Source organism: Canis lupus, chromosome 27, assembly GCF_003254725.2.
Source record: "Canis lupus dingo isolate Sandy chromosome 27, ASM325472v2, whole genome shotgun sequence".
NCBI classification, from domain to species: Eukaryota; Metazoa; Chordata; class Mammalia; order Carnivora; family Canidae; genus Canis; species Canis lupus.
The window spans coordinates 42,697,990-42,722,195 of NC_064269.1; the positions used below are offsets into that span (position 1 = coordinate 42,697,990).

General features: G+C 40.0%; 1 protein-coding gene across 2 annotated transcripts in view; it reads left to right on the forward strand.

Moving 5' to 3' along the window:
- The window catches only part of CCDC77 (coiled-coil domain containing 77), a 32,866-nt gene that overhangs the window by 3,790 nt on the left and 4,870 nt on the right, over positions 1-24,206 (forward strand). For both annotated transcript variants that reach the window (XM_025461756.3, XM_049102599.1), the window contains exons 3-9: positions 3,138-3,191; positions 6,911-7,154; positions 10,767-10,909; positions 15,395-15,494; positions 16,600-16,675; positions 18,183-18,274; positions 19,244-19,392. In XM_025461756.3, coding sequence (XP_025317541.1) covers positions 3,154-3,191; positions 6,911-7,154; positions 10,767-10,909; positions 15,395-15,494; positions 16,600-16,675; positions 18,183-18,274; positions 19,244-19,392 — 842 coding nt within the window. In that variant the 5' untranslated portion in view covers positions 3,138-3,153. The remainder of the gene's footprint in view (positions 1-3,137; positions 3,192-6,910; positions 7,155-10,766; positions 10,910-15,394; positions 15,495-16,599; positions 16,676-18,182; positions 18,275-19,243; positions 19,393-24,206) is intronic.

The following is a 24,206-nucleotide window of genomic DNA, read 5'->3' on the forward strand; positions in this document are numbered from 1 at the left end:
GGTGGGTAAGGGAATGCCAGATGGTCAGGGAAGACTTCATTAAGAAGGTAACACTAGAACCCTCAAGGAGAAGGAGCAAGCCATACATAGATAAATGGGAAAAGAACATCATAAAGTAGAAGTTTGAAATCTGAAGTAAAAGTTTGTCTGGTATGTTTAAGGAACAGCAGAGGCCAATGCTGAAGTGGGAGAGTCTTAGGTGGAGTCACAGAGGTCCTGGGGTAGCTGGATCATGTAGGACCTTGGAAGCCATTTTAAAGACATTGGCTCTCTGACTAAAAAAAAGTCTCAGAGGCTTTTGAGCAGAGGAGTTTTGTGTTTTGACTTAACATTTTATTTTATTTATTTTTTAAAGATTTTACTTATTTATGAGAGACACAGGGAGAGAGAGAAAGGGGGGCAGAAACACAGGCAGAGGGAGAAGCAGGCTCCATGCAGGGGGCTGGACATGGGACTCGATCCCAGGTCTCCAGAATCATGCCCTGGGCTGAAGGCAGTACTAAACCGCTGAGCCACCTGGGCTACCCTTAACTTAACATTTTAAATAATCCCTCTAGGGGTGCCTGGGTGGCTCATTCGGTTAAGCATCTGCCTTCAACCCCACAGTGGGCTTTCTGCTCAGTGGGGAGCCTTCTTTTCCCTCTCCCCCCTGCTCATGTTCTCTCTTGCTAGCTCTCTCTCAAATAAATAAATACAATCCTTAAATAAATAATCACTGTAACTGCTGGGTGAAGGTAGACTGCAGGGCTTGGACTTGAGATTAGAAGCAAAGAGACCAGTTAAAGAGGCTATCCTAGTCTTCCAAGCAAGATATTATAGTGGGTTGACTAGGGAAGTATTGGCATGAATAATTGTCAGATTCTAGGTATTTTGATGGTAGAGCCAATAGGCTTTGCTCACAGATTGAGTATAGCATGTAAGAAGAGTAAAGTTTCTCCAGTTAAGTTTTTTTGGTCATAAACAACTGGCAAGATTGAGGTAGTAATTACTGGAATGTAGAATTCTGAGACAAGAACAGGTTTTTGTGGTAGGTATGTATCAGGAACTTGGTTTTGGACTTGTTAAGCTTGAGGGACCTATAAAATATCCAAGTGGAGATATGGAAAGGCAATGAGAGAGGTATGAGTGGAGTGGAGGGCAGGATTAGCACTGGAAATAGGACTTTGAAAACCATTAGAGTGTACGAGATGTTTAATTAAGACTGATACTTTCTTTTTCTTTTTTTTTTTTTTAATTTTTATTTATTTATGATAGTTGCACAGAGAGAGAGAGAGAGGCAGAGACACAGGCAGAGGGAGAAGCAGGCTCCATGCACCGGGAGCCCGACGCGGGATTTGATCCCGGGTCTCCAGGATCGCGCCCTGGGCCAAAGGCAGGCGCCAAACCGCTGCGCCACCCAGGGATCCCCTTTATTTTTCTTTTTAAGATTTTTATTAGGGAGAGGGATCCCTGGGTGGCGCAGCGGTTGGGCGCCTGCCTTTGGCCTAGGGCGTGATCCTGGAGACCCAGGATCGATTCCCACGTCGGGCTCCCGGAGCATGGAGCCTGCTTCTCTCTGCCTGTGTCTCTGCCTCTCTTTCTCTCTCTGTGACTATCATAAATAAATAAAAATTAAAAAAAATATTAAAAAAAAAAAGATTTTTATTAGGGAGAGAGGGAACAAGACTAAGGGGGTGGGGCAGAAGGAGAGGAAGAAGCAGACTCCCTGCTGATCAGGGAGCCTGATGTGAGACTGGATCCCAGGATCGTGACCTGAGCTGAAGGCAGACAGTCAACCACTGAGCCACCTAAGCGTCCCTAACTAAAACAGACACTTTATGCAGTCACCAAGGCAATAAGTATAGATAAAGAGGAGGAAGAACTAGCAGTGACCGAAAATTAATGATCAGTGAGGAAAAAAGAAGAGCAGGAACACGTGGTATCCTAGAAGCCAAATGATGAAAGGTTTCAAGGAGGAGCAGAGGCACTCTCGGTTTCTGAGTAGGGGAAATGGTATATAGAATTAACAAGAATGATTTTCTCTTTTCACTCTTGTTCACAAAATTCTTCTCCAAAGGACTGAAGATTACAAACAAACTAAAACCAATTAAAAGAGCATGCTTTTTTTTTTTTTTTAAGAGCATGCTTTTATTTATTTTTTTTAATTCTTTTTTTTTTTTTAATTTTTATTTATTTATGATAGTCACAGAGAGAGAGAGAGAGGCAGAGACACAGGCAGAGGGAGAAGCAGGCTCCATGCACCGGGAGCCCGACGTGGGATTCGATCCCGGGTCTCCAGGATCGCGCCCTGGGCCAAAGGCAGGCGCCAAACCGCTGCGCCACCCAGGGATCCCAAGAGCATGCTTTTAATAGTACCTCATCATGCTTAATCTCAGAATGGCTTGACAGCATGCTTGATAAGCCAGCTTTCCCTAAAGCTAATAAACGTTCCCTTCCGTCCCTCCCCCTCTCCTTCCTTGTTTCTCCCCTTCTTCTTTTCTTTCCCCCTTTCCACTTCTCCCCTTCTCACCTATTCCCTCCCTGACTGTGGGGTTATCTTCATGAAAATTTTTGTGATAAGATTATTCAAGTAGAGGCACCCAAGCTCTATGTTAGCAATTGGAATAGAGATTGTAAGTGGACCTTATAAATTATAAAGTTTGTAAGTAATTTTTCCTTTCTCTAAGATGAAACAATAGGTAAAGCACACTAAATAAAGGTAAAATGTCCGTGGCTTTGTATTTAATTTAAATTTAGCATAATTGGCCCTCTACCTTAATTTTCATTTGCTGTCATTTACTTGTTAGAAACTTTTCTTCATCTTCCTCCAGTTTCAGCCAAAGGATTGTAAAATAGTTTTGCCTTGTTGCAGACAACCTTCATGTTAAGGAGGCTTTTCTTTTGTGTGTGCATATCCATCCAAACATCAGATGCCATTAGGGTTTTATATAAAAATAGTAATGATGAATGCCTTATAAAAATTGAAAAGTCATAGATTTTTATGATTTGGAAGTACTGTAAAGAATCCTGCGTTTTAGAGCATCACTTTCTCACCAAAATGTACATCTGGTGATGGTGGAAAGAAAACTAGTCTGTGTATCCTGTACTGTTTTTGTCTGTTCCTGACCCCTCATTCTGAATTTTTGTGTATTTGACAGGTGTGAAAAGGACAGCATGAATTTTACCCCAGTGCGTACCCCTGTCTGCAGAAGGTAAGACATTTGCTTATATTCAAGTTGTTGAAGAATAAAGACGTCTGTTGCCGTTAAGTATGAGTTAGCTTAAGAACTAGAAAGGTTTTATTTTATTTTATTATTTTTAAAGATTTTATTTATTCATGAGAGACACAGAAAGACAGGCAGAGACATCGGCAGAGGGAGAAGCCGGCTCCCTGCGGGGATCCCGATGTGGGACTCAATCCCAGGACCCTGGGATCATGACTTGAGCCAAAGGCAGCTGCTTAACCATTGAGCCACCCAGGCGTCCCACTAGAAAGTTTTTATTTATTTACTTTTTTTAGAAAGGTTTTAGAAGTAGGTTTCCAAACCCTGGACTTGAACTATATTAGACCTCATTTTTCTATTTTTATTATGTGGAATTTAGATTTAAAACTAGGACATAAATCAAGGCAGTGTGGTACTGGCACAAAAACAGACACATAGATCAGTGGAACAGAATAGAGAATCTAGAAGTGGACCCTCAACTTTATGGTCAACTAATATTCGATAAAGGAGGAAAGACTATCCACTGGAAGAAAGACAGTCGCTGCAATAAATGGTGCTGGGAAAATTGGACATCCACATGCAGAAGAATGAAACTAGACCACTCTCTTGCACCATACACAAAGATAAACTCAAAATGGATGAAAGATCTAAATGTGAGACAAGATTCCATCAAAATCCTAGAGGAGAACACAGGCAACACCCTTTTTGAACTCGGCCACAGTAACTTCTTGCAAGATACATCCACGAAGGCAAAAGAAACAAAAGCAAAAATGAACTATTGGGACTTCATCAAGATAAGAAGCTTTTTTTTTTTTTAAAGATTTTATTTATTCATTCATGAGTACACAGAGAGAGAGAGGCAGAGACACAGACAGAGAAGCAGGCCCCACGCAGGGAGCCCGATGTGGGACTTGATCCCGAGTCTCCAGGATCACGCCCTGGGCCAAAGGCAGGCACCAAACCGCTGAGCCACCCAGGGATCCCAAGATAAGAAGCTTTTGCACAGCAAAGGATACAGTCAACAAAACTAAAAGACAACCTACAGAATGGGAGAAGATATTTGCAAATGACGTATCAGATAAAGGGCTAGTTTCCAAGATCTATAAAGAACTTATTAAACTCAACACCAAAGAAACAAACAATCCACTCATGAAATGGGCAAAAGACATGAACAGAAATCTCACAGAGGAAGACATAGACATGGCCAACATGCACATGAGAAAATGCTCTGCATCCCTTGCCATCAGGGAAATACAAATCAAAACCACAATGAGATACCACCTCACACCAGTAAGAATGGGGAAAATTAACAAGGCAGGAAACAACAAATGTTGGAGAGGATGTGGAGAAAGGGGAACTCTCTTGCACTGTTGGTGGGAATGTGAAGTGGTGCAGCCACTCTGGAAAGCTGTGTGGAGGTTCCTTAAAGAGTTAAAAATAGACCTGCCCTACGACCCAGCAATTGCACTGTTGGGGATTTACCCCAAAGATACAGATGCAATGAAACGCCAGGACACCTGCACCCCGATGTTTATAGCAGCAATGTCCACAATAGCCAAACTGTGGAAGGAGCCTCGGTGTCCATCGAAAGATGAATGGATAAGGAAGATGTGGTTTATGTATACAATGGAATATTACTCAGCCACTAGAAATGACAAATACAGAAAAAAAATGAAAAAAAAATGACAAATACAAAAAAAAAAAAAAAAGAAATGACAAATACCCACCATTTGCTTCAACGTGGATGGAACTGGAGGGTATGATGCTGAGTGAAGTAAGTCAATCGGAGAAGGACAAACATAGGTTCTCATTCATTTGGGGAATATAAATAATAGTGAAAGGGAATAGAAGGGAAGGGAGAAGAAATGGGTAGGAAATATCAGAAAGGGAGACAGAACATAAAGACTCCTAACTCTGGGAAACGAACTAGGGGTGGTGGAAGGGGAGGAGGGTGGGGGTGAATGGGTGATGGGCACTGAGGGGGGCACTTGACGGGATGAGCACTGGGTGTTATTCTGTATGTTGGCAAATTGAACACCAATAAAAAATAAATTTATTATTAAAAAATAATAATAAAACTAGGACATATTAAATGTTAACACCTGAATCCAGGCAGTTTGAGTGGGCCTGGTATAGTGCCTGTGGATCCTGGATTAGAGGAAACAGCCAGCGTGCAAAGAGGGAACTTCTAATTCTACAACCAACTTCCACCACGATGGACACATCCTCATCACCACAACTCTCCCCTGCAAAATATCAGGAGTACTTCTTAGTTCATCTACTGATATATTTTCCACAGTTGTTACAAGGCAACTCCTTCTGAAGATATGAAACATTAGGTAAAAAAGAGCATTTCTGTCAAGAGCTTTTAGTGATGGAGAAAATACTAGGGTTTTTTCCTTCATGCTAGCTGAAAGTAAATTATACTATCTCTGCTATACACACTCATTTATTAAAGGTGCTGAGTGACCATCACCTTTGTTAACTACAGCTCTGGGCTTACAGTAGAAAGTTTCTCCACACTGCTGTCTATTTTGTTGTGTTGTAAATTGAAGGGAGTTTTGTTTACTGACTTGCATTGTTTTAGCTGAAGGCTCTTGTTTGCCAAAAGCGAAACAAACAGAACTTCTTACCTAGCCTTTGATTAGCCTTTGATCTTGTCTAATCTTGGTCTGTGTAATTCAAATGCCTCTCTGATGCTAATGTGATTGCGTGGTAACTAGGCTATATTTTCTAATCCTGAATCTTATATTTGTCGTTTCTTTTCTCAATTATTTTGCCACTTATAATACCTGTTCCTAAAAACAGTTTCATTTGGCAAGTTCAAATCTTAAATAAATGGGAATATCTTCAATATATGTATCTACATACATTTTTCCGTTTGATATTGTTAGGATGACTCATTCATATTTGGGTATCTCTAATCCATAGTTTCTAATGACTTTGAATAAGGTTCCATTTATATGAATATACCACAATTTATCCATTATCCTATTGAGTAGATGGCTGGAAGGTTTACCATTTTTGTTACTACAAGTAATGTTGCTATAAGCATTTTCACATGTCACCTTGTATGTATGTGAATGAGTTTCTCTAGGACAAGAGAAATGCAATCTTACTAGATTCTGCCAATGTACTCTCTGTTGTGTCAAGTTAGACTCCACCAGCAGTTTATAGTGTTCTGCTGTGCGTCTTAATAGTATTAAATTTTGTTATTAAAAAAAATAAAAATAAAAAATAAATTTTGTTATTACCTGGTCTCACTTGGGTAGTAGTTCATTTTTTAAATCTTTTTACTCTCTAACCTCTATTGAATCTAGCTTTAAGCCTTTAATATTTGGAAACCAGTTCATAAAATTATTCACTAACCTGGAACATTAAACTTTGAAGGTTTATGAGCACCTTAATTATATAGCGCTTCAAGAACATAAACTCCTTTTTTATTTGAGAAATTACGATGTTTCATCAGGGCACCTGGGTGGCTCAGCCGGTTAGGCGTCTGCCTTTTTTCAGGGTCCCAGGGTCCTGGGATCAAGTTCCATATTGGACTCCCTGCTCAGCGGGGAATCTACTTTTCCCTCTCCCTCTCCTCCTGTTGTGCTCTCCCTCTCTCTGTCTGTCAAATTAGTAAAATCCTTTAAAAAAATTATAATGCCTCATAAATGTTCGTGTAGTTAAATGAATATATCCTTTCTGATTTCACATAGGCCGACACCTGTTTCCAAACAGGATGTTACCTGTGGCTTTAGTGGTCCTACCAAGTGGAAGAGAATGTCATTCTTGGATTCAGTGGAGTCAACTCCTTTGCCTTCCACGGAAGATCGTCTGGCTGTCCTCTGCCCTTCTCAGGAGCTTCTGGAATATTACCAAAAGAAGATGGCTGAGTGTGAGGCAGAAAATGAAGACCTGTTGAAGAAACTGGAGCTCTATAAAGAAGCTTGTGAAGCACAGGTGAAAGGGATGATGCATTGTACCCTTTTAGGATTCTGATTGAGTCTGTTCATTCCTGAGAGAAGTGCCAGCTCGTATCATAAGCAGATTTTTTTTTTAAAGATTTTATTTATTTATTCATGAGAGACACACACAGAGAGGCAAAGACACAGGCAGAGGGAGAAGCAGGCTCCATGCAGGAAGCCCGATGCGGGACCCGATCCCGGGACTCCAGGATCATGCCCTGGGACGAAGGCAGGTGCCAAACCGCCGAGCCACCCAGGGATCCCCCATAAGCAAATATTTTATTTTAAAAATTCTTTTTTAATTCTATTTTATTAATTTTTTATTTTATTATTAATATTATTTTATTCCTTTCTCCTGCAGCCTAGCTCCCTATCCACCCTTTGGGCCCTCACTGGATCAAAATCTCCCCTCAACTACTGTACCTCTTAAATCTTAAACTCTTATGACTTGGTCTCTTTTATACTTCTGGTTCTTTCACCCCTTATACCTGACTTCTTTTAACTTCATTCTTACCTCTGTAGCTCAGATACACAGTTGTTATAAGATACTGATAGTTCAGTTTTTTAAGTGTTGCCTGCCAGCTTCTGATTTCATGTCCTTCCTTTCTAACCCAAACTGCATTGTGCTTCACTTCAGTAACTATACTGCCTCCATGACCCCTTGCTTACTCTTCTGCCCTACTTGTATAGCACACACCCTAACTATAACTTCATCCAGTCCTCCACAGGATTTCTTAACCTTGGCATTACTGACATTTGGGGCTTGGTACTCCTTTATTGTGGAGACTGTCTGTGCACTGTACAATATTTATTTATTTATTTATTTATTTATTATTTATTTATTTATTTATGATAGTCACAGAGAGAGAGAGAGGCAGAGACATAGGCAGAGGGAGAAGCAGGCTCCATGCACAGAGAGCCTGACGTGGGATTCGATCCCGGGTCTCCAGGATCACGCCCTGGGCCAAAGGCAGGCACCAAACCACTGCGCCACCCAGGGATCCCCACTGTACAATATTTAGTAGCATCCTTGGCCTCCACTCACTAGACACCAGTATCACACCTCTTCCCCATTCGTGATCATCAGAAATGCCTGCAGACGCTGCTTCAATTTCTTCTGGGAGCATAGGCAAAATCACCCCTAGTTAAGAACCATTGTTCTGAAACAGTCACATATCATTACTGAATAAATTCATGTTAAACATGTCCATCTATATCCTTAGTCACCATACAGCAATTTTTCTTACTTGTGCACATCTGTGCCATACCTTCACCCTCCTCCAGCCTGAAAACCCTTCTTAGTCCTCTTCTCTCAGGCATCTTCTTCCTACTTCATAGAAGAAATGCCAGCTATCACTCATGCTCCCTTCCTGCCCATCCATACAAGTCACCAACATCTGTATCCATCGATCCATCATCATTCTTTCTTCCTACTTCAGGGACAATCTCTATTTGTTCAAGCTGCATTGATTTAGCCCTCCCCCATCCCTTTCTCCTCCTCAGAAACCCTGTTTCATCATCTCTTCTGTGTTCTGTTTTTAACTTCTTGCCTCACACTTACCTCTTTGTCCTCAGTATATAAACATACTCAAGTCTTTCCCGACTTAAAAGAAGAAAACACCCTTCTGTGGTTGTGCTTTCCCCTCTTAACTACTGTCTTACGTAGATGGCTTTTTTTTCTCAACCACACTTGTAGAATAGTTTGACTTTACCACCCACTCTGTGGCCTCTTTTTTTTTTAATTTATTTTTATTTTTATTTATTTATGATAGTCACACAGAGAGGGAGAGAGAGGCAGAGACATAGGCAGAGGGAGAAGCAGGCTCCATGCACCGGGAGCCCGACGTGGGACTCGATCCTGGGTCTCCAGGATCGCGCCCTGGGCCAAAGGCAGGCGCCAAACCGCTGCGCCACCCAGGGTTCCCCTCTGTGGCCTCTTGACTGTAGTTTGGTCTCTGTCCTCATTGCTCTACTGAAGCTGCATCTCCTGTGGTCTCTGGAACCTGCTTGTCAAAATGAACTCTTCTCTTTGTGGCCTTTGGACTGTTTGTCACTGTTGATCTTTCTGCAGACTTGTCCTTTGTGGATTTCCATGTCCTTTTCCTTTCTCAGTCAGTGTCTATCTTACCTTTCTGACCATTCTTCTCAGTCTCCATCAACAGCACCCCTTCGAAGCTTAGTCTTAAATAGCAAAGTTCTAGACTCCACCTTATATGGTCTCATTGTGCCTTCTACTACTACATAGGAGATGATGACATTCAAATAACTAACATGGACTCACTTTTCTCTTGATCTCCGTGTTAACCCATCCGTGTCTGAACAACTCTTCCCTTTCCTACCCTACCCACACATAATATGTCTCACTAAAGTATCCCCTCCCTCCTCTTCATCTCTTCAATTTTTCTTTATTCTGTGTCCAATAGTAAATGGTATTGTTGCCTGCAATTCTCCCCAGCCCCTACTTCTAGCACTTGGTGAGTCCTCTTCATTCTGCTTCCTAAATGCCACTTAATCTGTTCCAACAACTTAATCACTGTTCCCTCCACACTGGTTCAAACCTTATTATGTCTCCCCGAACTATTACAGTGTCCTCCTTACCAGTATCCAGCCTTGGCCTCATACGTCCCCATTCTGCCTCTTAACTGTCAATGCCAGTGACACTGTAATACTTGGGGTTACCCAGATACTCAAGGCTCTGATGATTCTGTATTTCTCTCTCTTTCCCGAGAGTACCCACCCTCTACTTGTCTCTAGCAGTTTTCATCTTTCACGTTCCAATTTTTGGGTTGTGTTCTCTGACTTCCCAAAACCTGCAGAGGTTTTACTCCTGCCATACCTTCCCCTCTACCATTTTTCTATGCACACTCTTTCATGAAATAACTATTTCATTTTAATTGTTTGCAGATCTCTCTCCCCGCACAAAATTCTTCAACTCTATGGGCAGGAATCATTCCTTTTTATCTTTGTTTTTCCAAAATTTTGTAATCCTTCTTACATAGAAAGCATTTAAAAAAGAAGTGTGAAAAAAATAAAATAAATAAAATAAAATAAAATAAAATAAAATAAAATAAAGTGTGGGGCAGCCCCCATGGCGCAGCAGTTTAGCGCCGCCTACAGCCTGGGGTGTGATCTTGGAGACCAGGGATCGAGTCCCACGTCGGGCTCCCTGCATGGAGCCTGTTTCTCCCTCTGCCTCTCTCTCTCTCTCTCTCTCTCTCTCTCTGTTCTCTCTGTGTCTCTATGAATAAATAAATACAATCTTCAAAAAGAAAATAAATAAAATTTAAAAAATAAAAAAGAAGTGTGACTAGAAGAGGTAAATCATATGGCGTTACAGGGTTCTGTAATTTATAAAAAGAAAATACAAGAACTTTTATGTTATATGCAAACATCACACTCACTCTGTAGCTTTATTTTTTTTTTCACCCTGTAGCTTTAAACTCAAGTCTGTACACAACCTGTTGTTGTCATTTGAATTCTGTGTTGGTGAAACCATTCGCTTTGTAATATTTCTGCATGAACTGATTCACCGTATCCAATATGAGATCCTACTGTGAAGCGCAATATCTTTTCAACTACTTTTTCTTCCTGTCCCCACCTCCTCCAGCATAAACTAGAATGGGATTTGCAGCAGAGGGAAGAAGAGATTGCTGAATTGCAGAAAGCTCTAAGTGATATACAGGTCTGCCTCTTCCAGGAACGGGAACATGTTTTACGCCTCTACTCAGAAAATGACCGACTGAGAATCAGGTACCAAGTGGGAGAAGGGAAATATTGGTTATATTTCTAAATTAAACTAAACAAGATACATTTCTCTGTGGCCCTTCTTTTAGGTTGTGTTCCCCAGGAAGCAGACTCTGAGATGGTTGCAAGGATGGTTATTAGTAGGAAGACTCTTCAGAAATAACATCTATGAGCAGATTTGAACTGTGATTCCATGATAGCAGAGGTTTCAGCCAACCCCACAGGGAGCTCTGAGGCCAGGATAGCCATTCAGAAGCAAAACGGTTGACCATTTGTGCCCTACAATGATCACTCAGTGGATGTAGGCTGTCACCAGAGAGGGGATGTAATCTTGAGAGAGACAAGCCCCCTTCAGCCTAGGGCAATTCCTGGAGGACTCAGCTCTTGGGTGGTGGGTGTCTTGGTCCTGAAGGTGGCATCTGAGCAGTATTCTACAACATCCACTACTACATTTTTTTTGATTGTGGTAAAATATACTTAACATAGGGATCCCTGGGTGGCGCAGCGGTTTAGCGCCTGCCTTTGGCCCAGGGCGCGATCCTGGAGACCTGGGATCGAATCCCACGTCGGGCTCTCGGTGCATGGAGCCTGCTTCTCCCTCTGCCTGTGTCTTTGCCTCTCTCTTTCTCTGTGTCTCTCATGAATAAATAAATAAAATCTTTAAAAAAAAAATCTGCTTATGATACGAGCTGGCACTTCTCTCAGGAATGAACAAGTCCCTGCATTCAATTCTTTTGTTTATATACCCAGAAGTGGAATGCTGAATCAAATACTAAATCTGTGTTTAATATTTTTGAGGAATTACCTTGCTGTTTTTGATAGTGACTGCACCATTTTACATTCCCACCAGAAGTACACAAGAGTTTCAGTTTATTATCCATACCAACATTTGTTTTGTCTTTTGATTTTATTTATTATTATTATTTTTTAAAGACTCTATTTATTTATTCATGAGAAAACAGAGAGAGAGAGGCAGAGACACAGGCAGAGGGAGAAGTAGGCTCCATGCAGGGAGCCCGATGTGGGACTGGATCCTGGGACCCTGATATCATGCCCTGTGCCGAAGGCAGATGCTCAACTGCTGAGCCACCCAGGCACCCTGTTTTCTTTTTAATAACAACTATCCTAATGGGTGTGAAATAGTATCTCATTGTTTTGATTTGTCTTCCCTACTGATAAGTGATATTGAGCATTTTCTCATATGCTTATTAGCTTTTGTGTGTCTTCTCTAGAGAAATGTCTAAGCCCTTTGCTCATGTTTGAATTGGGTTCTTTGATTTTTACTGTTGTGTAGCTTTAAGAGGTCTTCTGGATTTAATCCCATATTAGGTAAGTGGTTTGTAATGTTTTCTTCCATTCAGAGTGTTGCTGTTTTACACTGTTGATAATCCTTTTGATGCACAAGTTTTTTATTTTCTTAAGGTTCAATTAATATATTTTTCTTTTTGTTGTTTCTGCTTTTGGTGTCATATTCAAAAAATCCTTACCAAATCCAATATCACTATAGTTTTTTTTTTTTTAAGAGAGCGCTGGTGAGTGGATGGGGAGGTGGTGCAGAGAGAGATGGAGAGAGGGAATTTTTAGCAGTCTCCACACCCAATATAGAGCCCAACACAGGGCTCCATCCTACAACCCAGAGATCATGACCTGAGCTGAAATTAAGAGTCAGATGCTCAAACGATGAACCATCCAGGTGTTTTCTTCTAAAAGTTTTATAGTTTTAGCTTTTATAGGTAGGTCTTTGATCCGTTTTAAGATAACTTTTGTATATTGTGTTAGTTGTTTTGTATATTGTCCATCTTCATTCTTTTGCATGTTGGATATCCAGTTTTCCCAGCATGATTTGTTGAAAAGACTTTTTTTTCTCCATTGAAAGTTGAAAGTCATTTGACCATACATGTGGGACTTATTTCTGGGCTGTGTATTCAATTCTACCAGTCTATAGGTCTGTCATTATGTCAGTACCACACTGTTTAGATTATAGTTAACTTTGTAGTAAGTTTCAAAATTAAGATGTGTGGGTCTTCTGGGGCACCTGGCTAGCTCAGTTGATTAAGTGTCTGCCTTCAGCTCAGGTCATGATCCCAGGATCCTGGGATCGAGCCCTGTATCAGGCTCCTTGCTCAGCAGGGACCCTGCTTCTCACTCAGCCTCTGCCTGCCACTCCTCCTGCTTGTGCTTTGTGTCAAACAAATAAAATCTTTAAAAAAAAAAAAAAAAGTGAGAGATGTGTGGATCTTCCAATTGTGTTCTTTTTCAAGATCATCTTAACTATTTTGAGTTCCCTGAGATTCCATATGAATTTTAGGATGGATTTTTCTATTTCTGCAAAAAATGTCATTGAGATTTAATGGGAGTTGCCCTGAATCTATAGATTGCTTTGAGTAATACTGACATCTTAATATCAAGTCTTCCAATCCATGTACACAGCATTTCTCCCCATTTATTTTTGTGTTAAATACTTTCAGCGGTGTTTTTAGTATACAAGTATTTCACTTCTTTGGTTAATTCCTAAGTATTTTATTCTTTTTGTTGCTATTGTAAAGCAAATTATTGTCTTAATTTCCTTTTCAGATTGTTCATCAGTAATGTATACGAATGCAACTGATTTTTGCTTGAAGAATTTTGTATTTTGCTACTTTGCTGAATTCTCTTATATCAGTGGGTTTTTTTTAAAGATTTTATTTATTTATTTATTTATTTATTTATTTATTTATTTATTTATGAGAGACACACAGAGAGAGGCAGAGATATAGGCAGAGGGAGAAGCAGGCTCCCTGTGGGGAGTCTGATGTGGGACTTGATCCCAGGAGTCTGGAATCATGACCTGAGCCGAAAGCAGAACTCAACCACTGAGCCACCTAGCATCCCTCTTATATCAGTTCTAATAGAATTTCTTTGGTTTGTTTGGTTTGGCTTTTGTTCTTTTTGTGGAACCCTTAGGTTTTCTACATACAAGGTCACATCATCTGTAAACAAAGATAATTTTACTTCTCTTTCCCTTTGGATGTCTTTTCCTTTTTTCTTGCCTGCTGGCTCTGGTTATTTCCTTTTCTCCAGTGTATAATTACTTAAATAAATGGCCATACATCTTTTGGGGAAAGACTAGGGGACTCATTATCATGTATACTTGTTGTGGTGTCACCTAGTCTTACCTCCTGGGGATCCAGCTTCTCTGTCAGGTAATGGTCTTAAAACTGGCTGAGATGCAGAAAATGGGTCAGAGATTGTAGTTTTGTATAGGGAGCTGCCCTCAGCCTCCCTTCATTTTTTATTTATTTTATTTTAATTAATTAATTAATTAACTCATTCATTCATTCATTCATTTTAAGTAGGCTCCACATCTGGCGTGGAGTCCAGTGTAGGGCTTGAACTCACAACTCTGAGATCACGACCTGGGCTGAGATCAACAGTTGGATGCTTAACCAACTGAGCCACTCAGGCACCTCATTTTTTATTTATTTTAATTGTTTAAACTATACCCTGTTAACCACTCATCTGTCTTGTTCCTAAGAACAAACACTATGTTCTTTTTTTTCTTTTTGAGATTTTATTTATTTATTTAGAGAGCACAAGCAAGGGGTGGGGCATAGGGAGAAAGAGGAGGGACTCTCCAGCTGACTCTGTGCTGAGCACAGAGCCCAGTGTGGGGCTGGATCCAATGACCGTGAGATAATGACCTGAACCTAAATCAAGAGTTGGATGCTCAACTGGCTAAGCCACCCAGGTGCTCCAAAAACATTATGTTCTATAAACTGTCTCCATATCACAGCCTCTGAAATCTCATTTTAGAGTTTGCTTCCTTGGTCCTTTTCTGATACCAACTATCTTAGGTTGGTTTCCCTGGAAAACAGACTCTGCAATGGAGATTTGCTTGCAGGAAATTTATTGGAGAGTGCTCTTAGGAATAACCACCCATGAAGGAATAAGGGAAGTCTGATTGGGCAGAAGTTGAATTATAGTATAATTAATAACAAAAGACCTCAGCCATTGCCACAGGGAGCCCTGAAACTGGGATGTCCTTTCAGAGATATCCTGAATTGAAGCAAGGGAATTGGACTTTTCTACTCTCTCATTAGCCAGGCACTGGGTGCAGCCTGTCCATTGGGTATATAGTCAGTTAAGGCAGTCCCTCTTGACTGAGGACAATTCTGGAGAGAGATTCAGCTGTGAGCCATCAGCTTGCAACATTACTGGCAATTGAAGGAATGAACCCATCAGTGCTAAAAAGGAGAATCTGAGCAGTGTACCCCAGCATCCACTATAATTCTCTTTTAGAACCAACTAAGAAATTATTTTCTGGTCCCTTCTCTCTGAATTCCTGAATATAAATACATGATGTTTCAGAAATTAGAGCTAAGGTCTAAGTAAATCTTACTCAATTTTAATTTGGTGTTGCTATTGTCTTAAAAATAAATCAGAAAGGAGGTCCTTTAAACAGAAAATTTTACTTCCTCTAAATACAATGTGTGCTTTCTATGAGAATTGCAGGGAGCTAGAAGACAAGAAAAAGATACAGAATCTCTTGGCTCTTGTGGGCACAACAGACACTGGAGAAGTGACCTATTTTTATAAGGAACCTCCAAACAAAGTAAGTAATCTTTGGTATAGCATGGTAAGCCTGACTTTATTTATAAGACACAGGCTGGGGTCCATAATAAGAGCAATTTTAGTACTTGCTAAAGAAGATAGAAGGAGAATTAGCTGTCATAATCTCTAAGTCTTCAAAGCATTTTTGCATTTTCTATAATTATGAAGAGCTTTGTGCTTCTCCCCTCCCCCCCCAAATAAACCTTGGAAAGTGGCATCATTTACCCCATTTCACTGTTTGGAAACCTTACACCATAAAGGAGTAGATGTTTTGGGTGAGATTAGAGAAGAAAGCAGGATCATACTTAGTGTGGGAGCAAGTTGCAATACTCAGGTTTCTTATTTAATCTTAGTTTATGCTGATGACAAAAGTAATATATGGCATTTATTAAGAACAGCTCTCAGAAATCTGTCATGTAAAAGTGGAAGTATCTTTTATTCCAGAGATAAAACTTTTTCCATTCATATAGAGATATTTATGTATATATAGTTTTTCCACTTTTACACTTCAATAAACTGCCTCAGTGACCTCTTTTATACATATCTACATATGCATGCTTTTGTGTTTCTGTTATTTTCCTAAGGGCCCTTGTCCAAGATTCCCCCCCTTTGTTTTAGCAGATATTACTAAATAACTCTGAAATTTAATTTATTTTTATTTTTATTTATTTATGATAGTCACACAGAGAGAGAGAGGGAGGCAGAGACATAGGCAGAGGGAGAAGCAGGCTCCATGCACCGGGAGCCCGACGTGGGACTCGATCCCGGGTCTCCAGGATCGCGCCCTGGGCCAAAGGCAGGCGCCAAACCGCTGTGCCACCCAGGAATTCCCTGAAATTTAGTTTTTTAGTTTATATTACCAGCACTGAGTTTTATCCAGTTTGTTACTTAATCCACTTTGGTATCTAACATGCATAACATCCATATAGGATTATGGCAATTTTGACCAATTTGTTTTTTTGGTTTTTTTTTCCAATTTGATTTATAAATAGTATTTTGATCTACAGAAGTAAAGCTAAAAAAGTAAAATATGACATTTATAGGAAAACTAATTCTATACTTTCTGTTTTTTTTTTTTTTTTTTTTTTTTTTTTTTGCTTCTTTAGGTCAGCATTCTCTCAAAGACTAACCAGGCTGTGGGTATATGTGAACAGAATGAATTTTCCTCAGCTTTCAGAACAGGTATCAGTCATACTGTTATAAATTCTCATTGACATAGAATTCAAAAACACAGTATATATTATTAGATTTTTTTCCTACTATGTAGTGATAATGAATGTTCATAATGATGCCTCTGGTGATTTAAGATCTCACTGAGCTTTTTTCCTTTAACCTTCCTATATTTTACTAAAGGAGAAAAAATATGTAATGAACATGTTTACAGGTGATAAGTCATAAAACAGATTTGGACAACTTCTGGGAATCACAGAATGTTAATTAGCTTCTAATCCTCCATCTCTCCCCTTTTCTCTTTTTTTAACAGAAATCCCAATTTTATTTCTGTCATTTTTTAGAAAATTGACATTTGATTGTAATTGACATATAGCATTATATTTAAGTATACAATATAAGGATTTAATATTTGTATATGTTATGAAATGATCACAATAAACCTAGATGACATTCATCACCACACATGGTAACAGATTTGCTCTTCTTGTGATGAGAACTTTCAAGATCTATTCTCTTAATATGAGCTTCTTGAAACATCCTAGGAATTTTGTTCAGTGTAATTTTAGTGTTGCTTATTTTTAAAATAATCTTATCTTTTGAAAACTGGGTGATCTGTCATAACCAAATGTTTAGACTTACTTTTCCTTATTCCTTACCTTTTCTGGTTAAATAAGATTTTACAAAGAAAATAGACACAGCTCCAAAGGAAAATTTAATGTAGTCTCTAGAAAAATGAGTATTATTATCCAGGAGACATCCTAGCAGAGTTCCTTTAGAGAAATTCCCATTCTTTTTTTTTTTTAAAAGATTTATTTATTTATGCATGAGAGATACAGAGAGAGAGAGGCAGAGACACAGGCAGAGGGAGAAGCAGGCTCCATGGAGGGAGCCCCATGTGGAACTCGATCCCATGACTATGGGATCACGCCCTGAACCAAAGGCATGCTCAACCGCTGAGCCACCCAGGCATCCCTAGAGAAATTCCCATCTGAAAAAGTATTACTATAGGAGTGCCTGGGTGGCTCAGTCAATTAGGTGGCTGCTTTCATTCAAGTCATGATGTCAGCTTTCATCAGGCTCCCTGCTGACCAGGGACCCTGCTTCTCCCTTTCCCCCTGTAACTCCCTTTGCTTGTGTTCCCTCTCTCTCTCTCTCTCAAATACATAAAATCTTAAAAAAAAAAAAAAAGTATTACAATAATCATCATATGCTTTCCTTTATCTTCTTTTCCTTCTCTTCTGGGTGGATGAAACCAGACTCCTCTGCAAAGGTATGCTGAAGCTTGAATAGCCGAAAGAAAAACTAAGTAAAGGTGTTGATTAATTTTTGTTTTCTGGGGACACCTGAGTGGCTCAGCGGCTGAGCGTCTGCCTTTGGCTCAGGGTGTGATCCCCAAGTCCTGCATCGGGCTCCCTGCCTGGAGCCTGCTTTTCCCTCTGTCTAAGTCTCTCTGTGTCTCTCTTGAATAAATAAATAATATCTTTTAAATAATAATAATTTTTGTTTTCTATTTTAGATTCTAAAGTAAGCAAAAGAAAACCAGTAATGAGAGAGAAGGTAGAAAGTTCTGAGCAATACCAGAGAGACGTACAAACACTTATCCTACAGGTAAAACAGACCAGAAGAGTTTCTGTCCACAAGTTTAGCTTTGTGTAACATACCATTGTTATCATAAAAGTATCTCCTTGCACACATATCATACCTAGGCATCAAGTGATTAAGAAAATTTAGGTTCCTAATTTCTAAGAGTTTATATTTTAAAACCATTATTCTCCATTCAGCCATTCTAGAAGTCCTCTTCTGAACTTTCTGTTCGTTTGGTTTGTATGCTAAACGGTTTGCAACAAAACTATCATACAGTAAGAATTCCTTTTGTGTTTGGCCTAGGGAAGACACAGAGAGTTTAATTGTCTCTGCTGATAGATTGACCTGTGGGGATAGATCCATTTATTTAGCACATGTATTCTAAAGTCATGAATCATCCTTTTACCACTTGGTAATTGTGTATCACATGCAACCATGATTTTTCATCTAGTTGCACTCAAGTTACTGTCTTTGCTGGGGCGCAAGAGGAGTCCGTCGCTCCAAATGATAATTTCTACCTTTGGCCAGTATCTCCGTTTAGAGTCATGACAGCCAGAATCAAAGAAGGAAATTACATGATACTGATTTTGCTCCACTTTTTAAGTTAAAGAATGAAGACAAAAGTCATACTATTTTTTTGCAACTAGGGTCTGTTAGAAGGGAGATGGTCCTAAAAATCTCAAGAGGAAGATGGTGGAAAGTGAGAATCTTAGGGCAGAGGAAACTGGATTTTCTAGCTTTTTGTTAGTGCTACAGGTACTTTGTTTAGTGTGGACAGAGCTTGCTCCTGTGTAGCCTAACCCCATTTATAAGACATTACATAAAAAGAAATATATTTAAGATTTTTCTTCTATTTGTTTTGCTGCTGTTCTTTTGTTTGTGGATTTTTTTGTTTTGCTTTTCTTAAAGTTTTCTAGAAACAGGCTCACTTTTTGAGGTTAAGAAGTAAGTGGAAGCAGGACAAAAGTGGATACCTTTTTTTGACCTGTCTAGGTGGAAGCACTGCAGGCTCAGCTGGAAGAGCAGACCAAGCTTTCTAGAGAACAAGTGGAAGGGCTCATGGAGGATAGACGGATTCGCATTGAGGAAATACAAGTTCATCACCAGAGGAATCAGGACAAAATCAAAGAGCTTACCAAAAAGTGAGTGTTCAAGAAAGCTGTACCTGACAGATTTGTAAATTCTTCCAAGGAGCTTAAAAGTTAACAGTCCTGTACTTTAGCAGCATAGGGAACTGAAAGGGAATTGAGAAAATTGTCTTCATCAAACACCCATGCCTCTACATAGGTGGGTGTCCAGGCTTCTCTAGGAGTGCTGTTGATTGTTTTCTTGAAGAATTGGCAAGTATCCCACATGCATTTAACCCACTTTAGAGTTTCAGCTTGATCTTAGACATTAAGAAACGTTCTCTTAAAAAAAAAGAAAAAGAAAAAAAGAAACGTTCTCTTATCTGCTGACATGTTATCTGACTCAATATTGCAGGGACCTTTTCTTTTGTGTGGTCCTTCACAAATGTGGGGAAAACAGCTACATACCTATACCAAAACCACAAGCTCTCTGTCCTTGCTATGTTTATTCCTCACCTGCCCGCCTTTCCCCACTTTACCACAGTCTCATTTCATCCCCACTGTTTACTAGGTCTGCCCTTTCTCAGGTCATCACTGACTTCTTAATTTCCATGACCAGTTATCTCTTTATAGTCCTCAGTGTAACTAGTATCATTCTGCATATTTGGTACCTCTGATCACCCTTTCTTTGAAATTAATTTCCTCCAATTTTTTTTAAAGATTTTATTTATTTATTCATAGAAACACAGAGAGAGAATGAGAGGCAGAGACACAGGCAAAGAGAGAAGCAGGCTCCATGCAGAGAGCCCGATGTGGGACTTGATCCAGGGTCTCAGGATCACGCCCCGGGCTGCAGGCGGCACTAAACTGCTGCACCACCGGGGCTGCCCAATTTCCTCTGATTTTTGTAACACCTGTCTTGATTCTTCTACCCTTCTGACCCTCCTCAGCTTTTTGTGTGGTTCCAGTGGCCAGACTGCTGTACAGAGCTCTTTATTTTTTTTTTATTTTTTATTTTTTTTTATTTATTTTATCTATTTATGATAGTCACACACAGAGAGAGAGAGAGTCAGAGATACAGGCAGAGGGAGAAGCAGGCTCCATGCACCGGAAGCCCGACGTGGGATTCGATCCCGGGTCTCCAGGATCGCGCCCTGGGCCAAAGGCAGGCGCTTAACCACTGCGCCACCCAGGGATCCCTGGAGCTCTTTAATTGAATATGTTCAAACACCTCCCATTTACCATGTCTGAAACCAAGCTGCTTTTCTTTCCCAAGAAACACTGCCTTGTTCCTACTACTTCATTCTTTTTTTTTTTCATTTAGTTTAATGATATTACATCCATCCCACTTCCCAGTCTTGAAACCTAATGATTATCTTCAATTCCCCACTCTTATTCCTGAATTCCAAGCCCTATCGAGTATGAGCCTGAGAAGCCTCTCCAATCTGTTCTCTCCCTCTCATTCTTTTCACATGGATTCAAGCTATTCTATTCTTTTTTTTTTAAGATTATAAGATTTTATTTTATTTTTTTAATTTTTATTTATTTATGATAGAGAGAGAGAGAGAGAGAGGCAGAGACACAGGCTGAGGGAGAAGCAGGCTCCATGCACTGGGAGCCCGATGTGGGATTCGATCCCAGGTCTCCAGGATCACGCCCTGGGCCAAAGGCAGGCGCCAAACCGCTGCGCCATCCAGGGATCCCTTTTTAAGATTATAAATATTTATTTGACAGAGAGAGCACAAGCAGGGGGAGCCTCAGGCAGAAGGAGAAGTAGGTTCCCTGCTGAGCAAGGAACCTGATGTGAGGCTTGATTCCAGGACCCTGGGATCATGGCCTGAGCTGAAGGCAGACACCTAACTGACTGAGCCACCCAGGCACCCCAGATTTTCTCTATTTTTAAGTAATTTCTACCCCCAACATAAGGCTCAAACTGGTGACCCTGAGACCCAAGAGTCACGTGCTCCCACTACTGAGCCAGCCAGGCTCTATTCTTGTTTATGGCGCTACAGTAAGCTAACTGTTCATCCTATCCCTGATCCTTCTGTCTTCTACAGTCTGCCTCACTGTTACGGGTTAGTGTCTCTGTTAGGAATTGCCCAACTGCTCAGAAACCTGTGAAAGCTCCCCATTTATCTTATGATAAAAGTCCTAGGGCCTCAGCATGAAATACTAGGGTCTTCATCTTCTGGCAGCAAATTAACCTTTTCAGCCTCAGCTCTTCTGCTGTATTTCACTGTATCCTTCATTCTGACTACTAATATCTCTCGCTTGTGGGATCCTTGTAGTGTGGCAGGCACTTTGTTGTACATGGTCACCTCTTCTCTGAAGACTTCCCCAGGCAGAATTCAGTTTTTCCTCCCCTACATTTCTATGATGACTAGCTTGCCTCTGATGGCACTTACTATCACTTCTTTGGAGTTCTCTCTCTTCCCCAGAGGCTCACTGTGGCCTCCATCCTGCCCTGTGTGCATAACAGGCACATAATAAATATCTTTCCAGTACTTGGTAATCCTTACCAAGATGCATATGAGTTCCTCTTTTTGCACTAAACATTCTACATTTAAAATTTTCTTTCAGGGTGTCTGAATGGCTCAATTGGTTGGGCATCTGCCTTTGGCTCAGGTCATGATCCCAGGGTCCTGGGCTTGAGCCCCGAGTTGAGCTCCCTGCTCAGTGGGGGACCTGCTTCTCCCTCTCTCTCTGTCTCTTCCTCTGCTGGTATGTGTACATGTGTGCACTCTCTCTCTGTTTCTCTCTCAAATAAATAAATAAAATCTTTTTAAAAAATTTTATGTTACATTTTTAACGTCTTTTTAACTTCTTTTATTTGTCATATTAAACTTCTCTAGTGCCTCTTCCTCCACTTAAAAGTATGGTGATTGGGGTACCTGGGTGGCTCAATCAGTCATCCAGCTCGTGATCTCAGCTCAAGTCTTGATCTCAGGGTCATAAATTCAAGCCCTGCTTTGGGCTCCACAACCAGAGTGGAGCCTACTTTAAATGGTTATTAATATTCTAGAAGACAGTTTAAAAAAAGTGATTAAAATTGGATGTGATCTTAAATTAAGAACTCTGGTCAATACAGGATAGAATATGCCTTCTGGCTCTTGCAGGTTCTGTTTCTTTCTTTCTTTTTTTTTTTTTTTAAAGATTTTATTTATTTATTCATGAGAGACAGAGAGAGAGAGAGGCAGAGACATAGGCAGAGGGAGAAGCAGGCTCCATGCAGGGAGCCCGATATGGGACTCGATCCTGGCTCTCCAGGATCACACCTCGGGCTGAAGGCGGCGCCAAACCACTAAGCCACCCGGGCTGCTCAGGTTCTGTTTCTTTTAACACAGAATAAATATGTTTGCATATGGCCAGCACTTCTCCATTTTCATTTTTATTTTTGGTATTCTGTGCTTATGCATAACATGTTTATTTTCATTGGATGTTAATTGTTTTTTAAGGGAACAGTGCTTTTAAATCATCACAGTAATTTGTAATTTTGTATCTGTCTTCTAGAATATTAATAACCATCTTAGTTTAACATCATCTGCATATCTGAGCATATAATCAGTCCCTTATATTAGATAGATCATCCTAAGGATATTGAATGACATGAAATCCAAGGCCTTTAATGACTGTCCTTTGGGTCTCACTTTCAAACCATTTATACATTAACAAGACTATTACTTGCCCAGTTTGTAATTGAGAACATAATGTAAAATAGAATAAAATACCTCATTGAAAGCAAGAGAGATCTTGTGGTAACTGAATCAGTCTCTCTTTCTTCATACACATACATATATACCTGAGTATGTATATATTCGTCTGGTGACAGTTATCCTGCTTTGTGCCTGCATTATGCTATCATGTTCTCCTTATCTGTTATCCTATTACTCGTGAAAAGAACTAAGTTTATCTGACATTATTTGGTCAGGGGGAAATTACAATGATTGCCTCATGGTATGTAATATTCTTTGCAAGCAATTTGATCATATGATACAGCATTTTTCTAGAAAGTGTTGATGTTAAACTGATGAGTTGCTAACTTCTAAGGATATCCTTTCTTAAAGATAGAAGCTTCATTTGCCTATTCCTAAATCTCAATAGTCAGCAGGAATTTATTTTGTACTCTGTATATGTTTAATAGTTCTTGACTATTAAGTGTTCTTGACAGTCTGGTGGTAGCAGGGCAAAAGTAAATGATAAATAAGGGATATGCTTTTGCTCAGGTTAGAATATATGCATGTTGGGGCGCCTGGCTGGCTCAGTCAGTAGAGCATGTGACTCTTGATCCCAGGGTTGTAAGTTTGAGCCCCATATTAGGTGTAGGGATTACTTAAAAATAAAATCTTAAAAGAGAAACAAAAATAAACCTATTGACAGTTAAAACAAGACATAGTGTATGAGCCAATGTCAAATTATAACACAGGAGTAGAGAGTTACCAAATTTCAGAGAATGGAGAAACTAAATGGGCCGAGCTTGTCACAATCCCTCCATAGAGGGAGGTTAATCTTGAGAAAAGGACAAGATTTGATATCAGGCAGTTTACATGTAGAGCACAACATAAACAAAAGCAAAACTATTTTTGATATTTAAGTACTTGTGTTCACCCTCAGTCAGGGAATAGCCCATACTTGTGCAGGCTATGTGTAAATATTTTTGTAAATCTTTTAATTATATAACCTGGAATTAGCACTTGGGAAATCATCTATAAAGACCATCTATGTAGGGCACTGGGGTGGCACAGTCAGTTAAGCGTCTGACTCTTGATTTCAGCTCAGGTCATGATCTCAGGGTCATGAAATCAAGCACTACGTCAGTCTCCACACTCAGTGGAGAGTCTGCTGGAGAGTCTTTCTTCCTTTCCCTCTGCACCTCCCCTTGCTCCCACCCT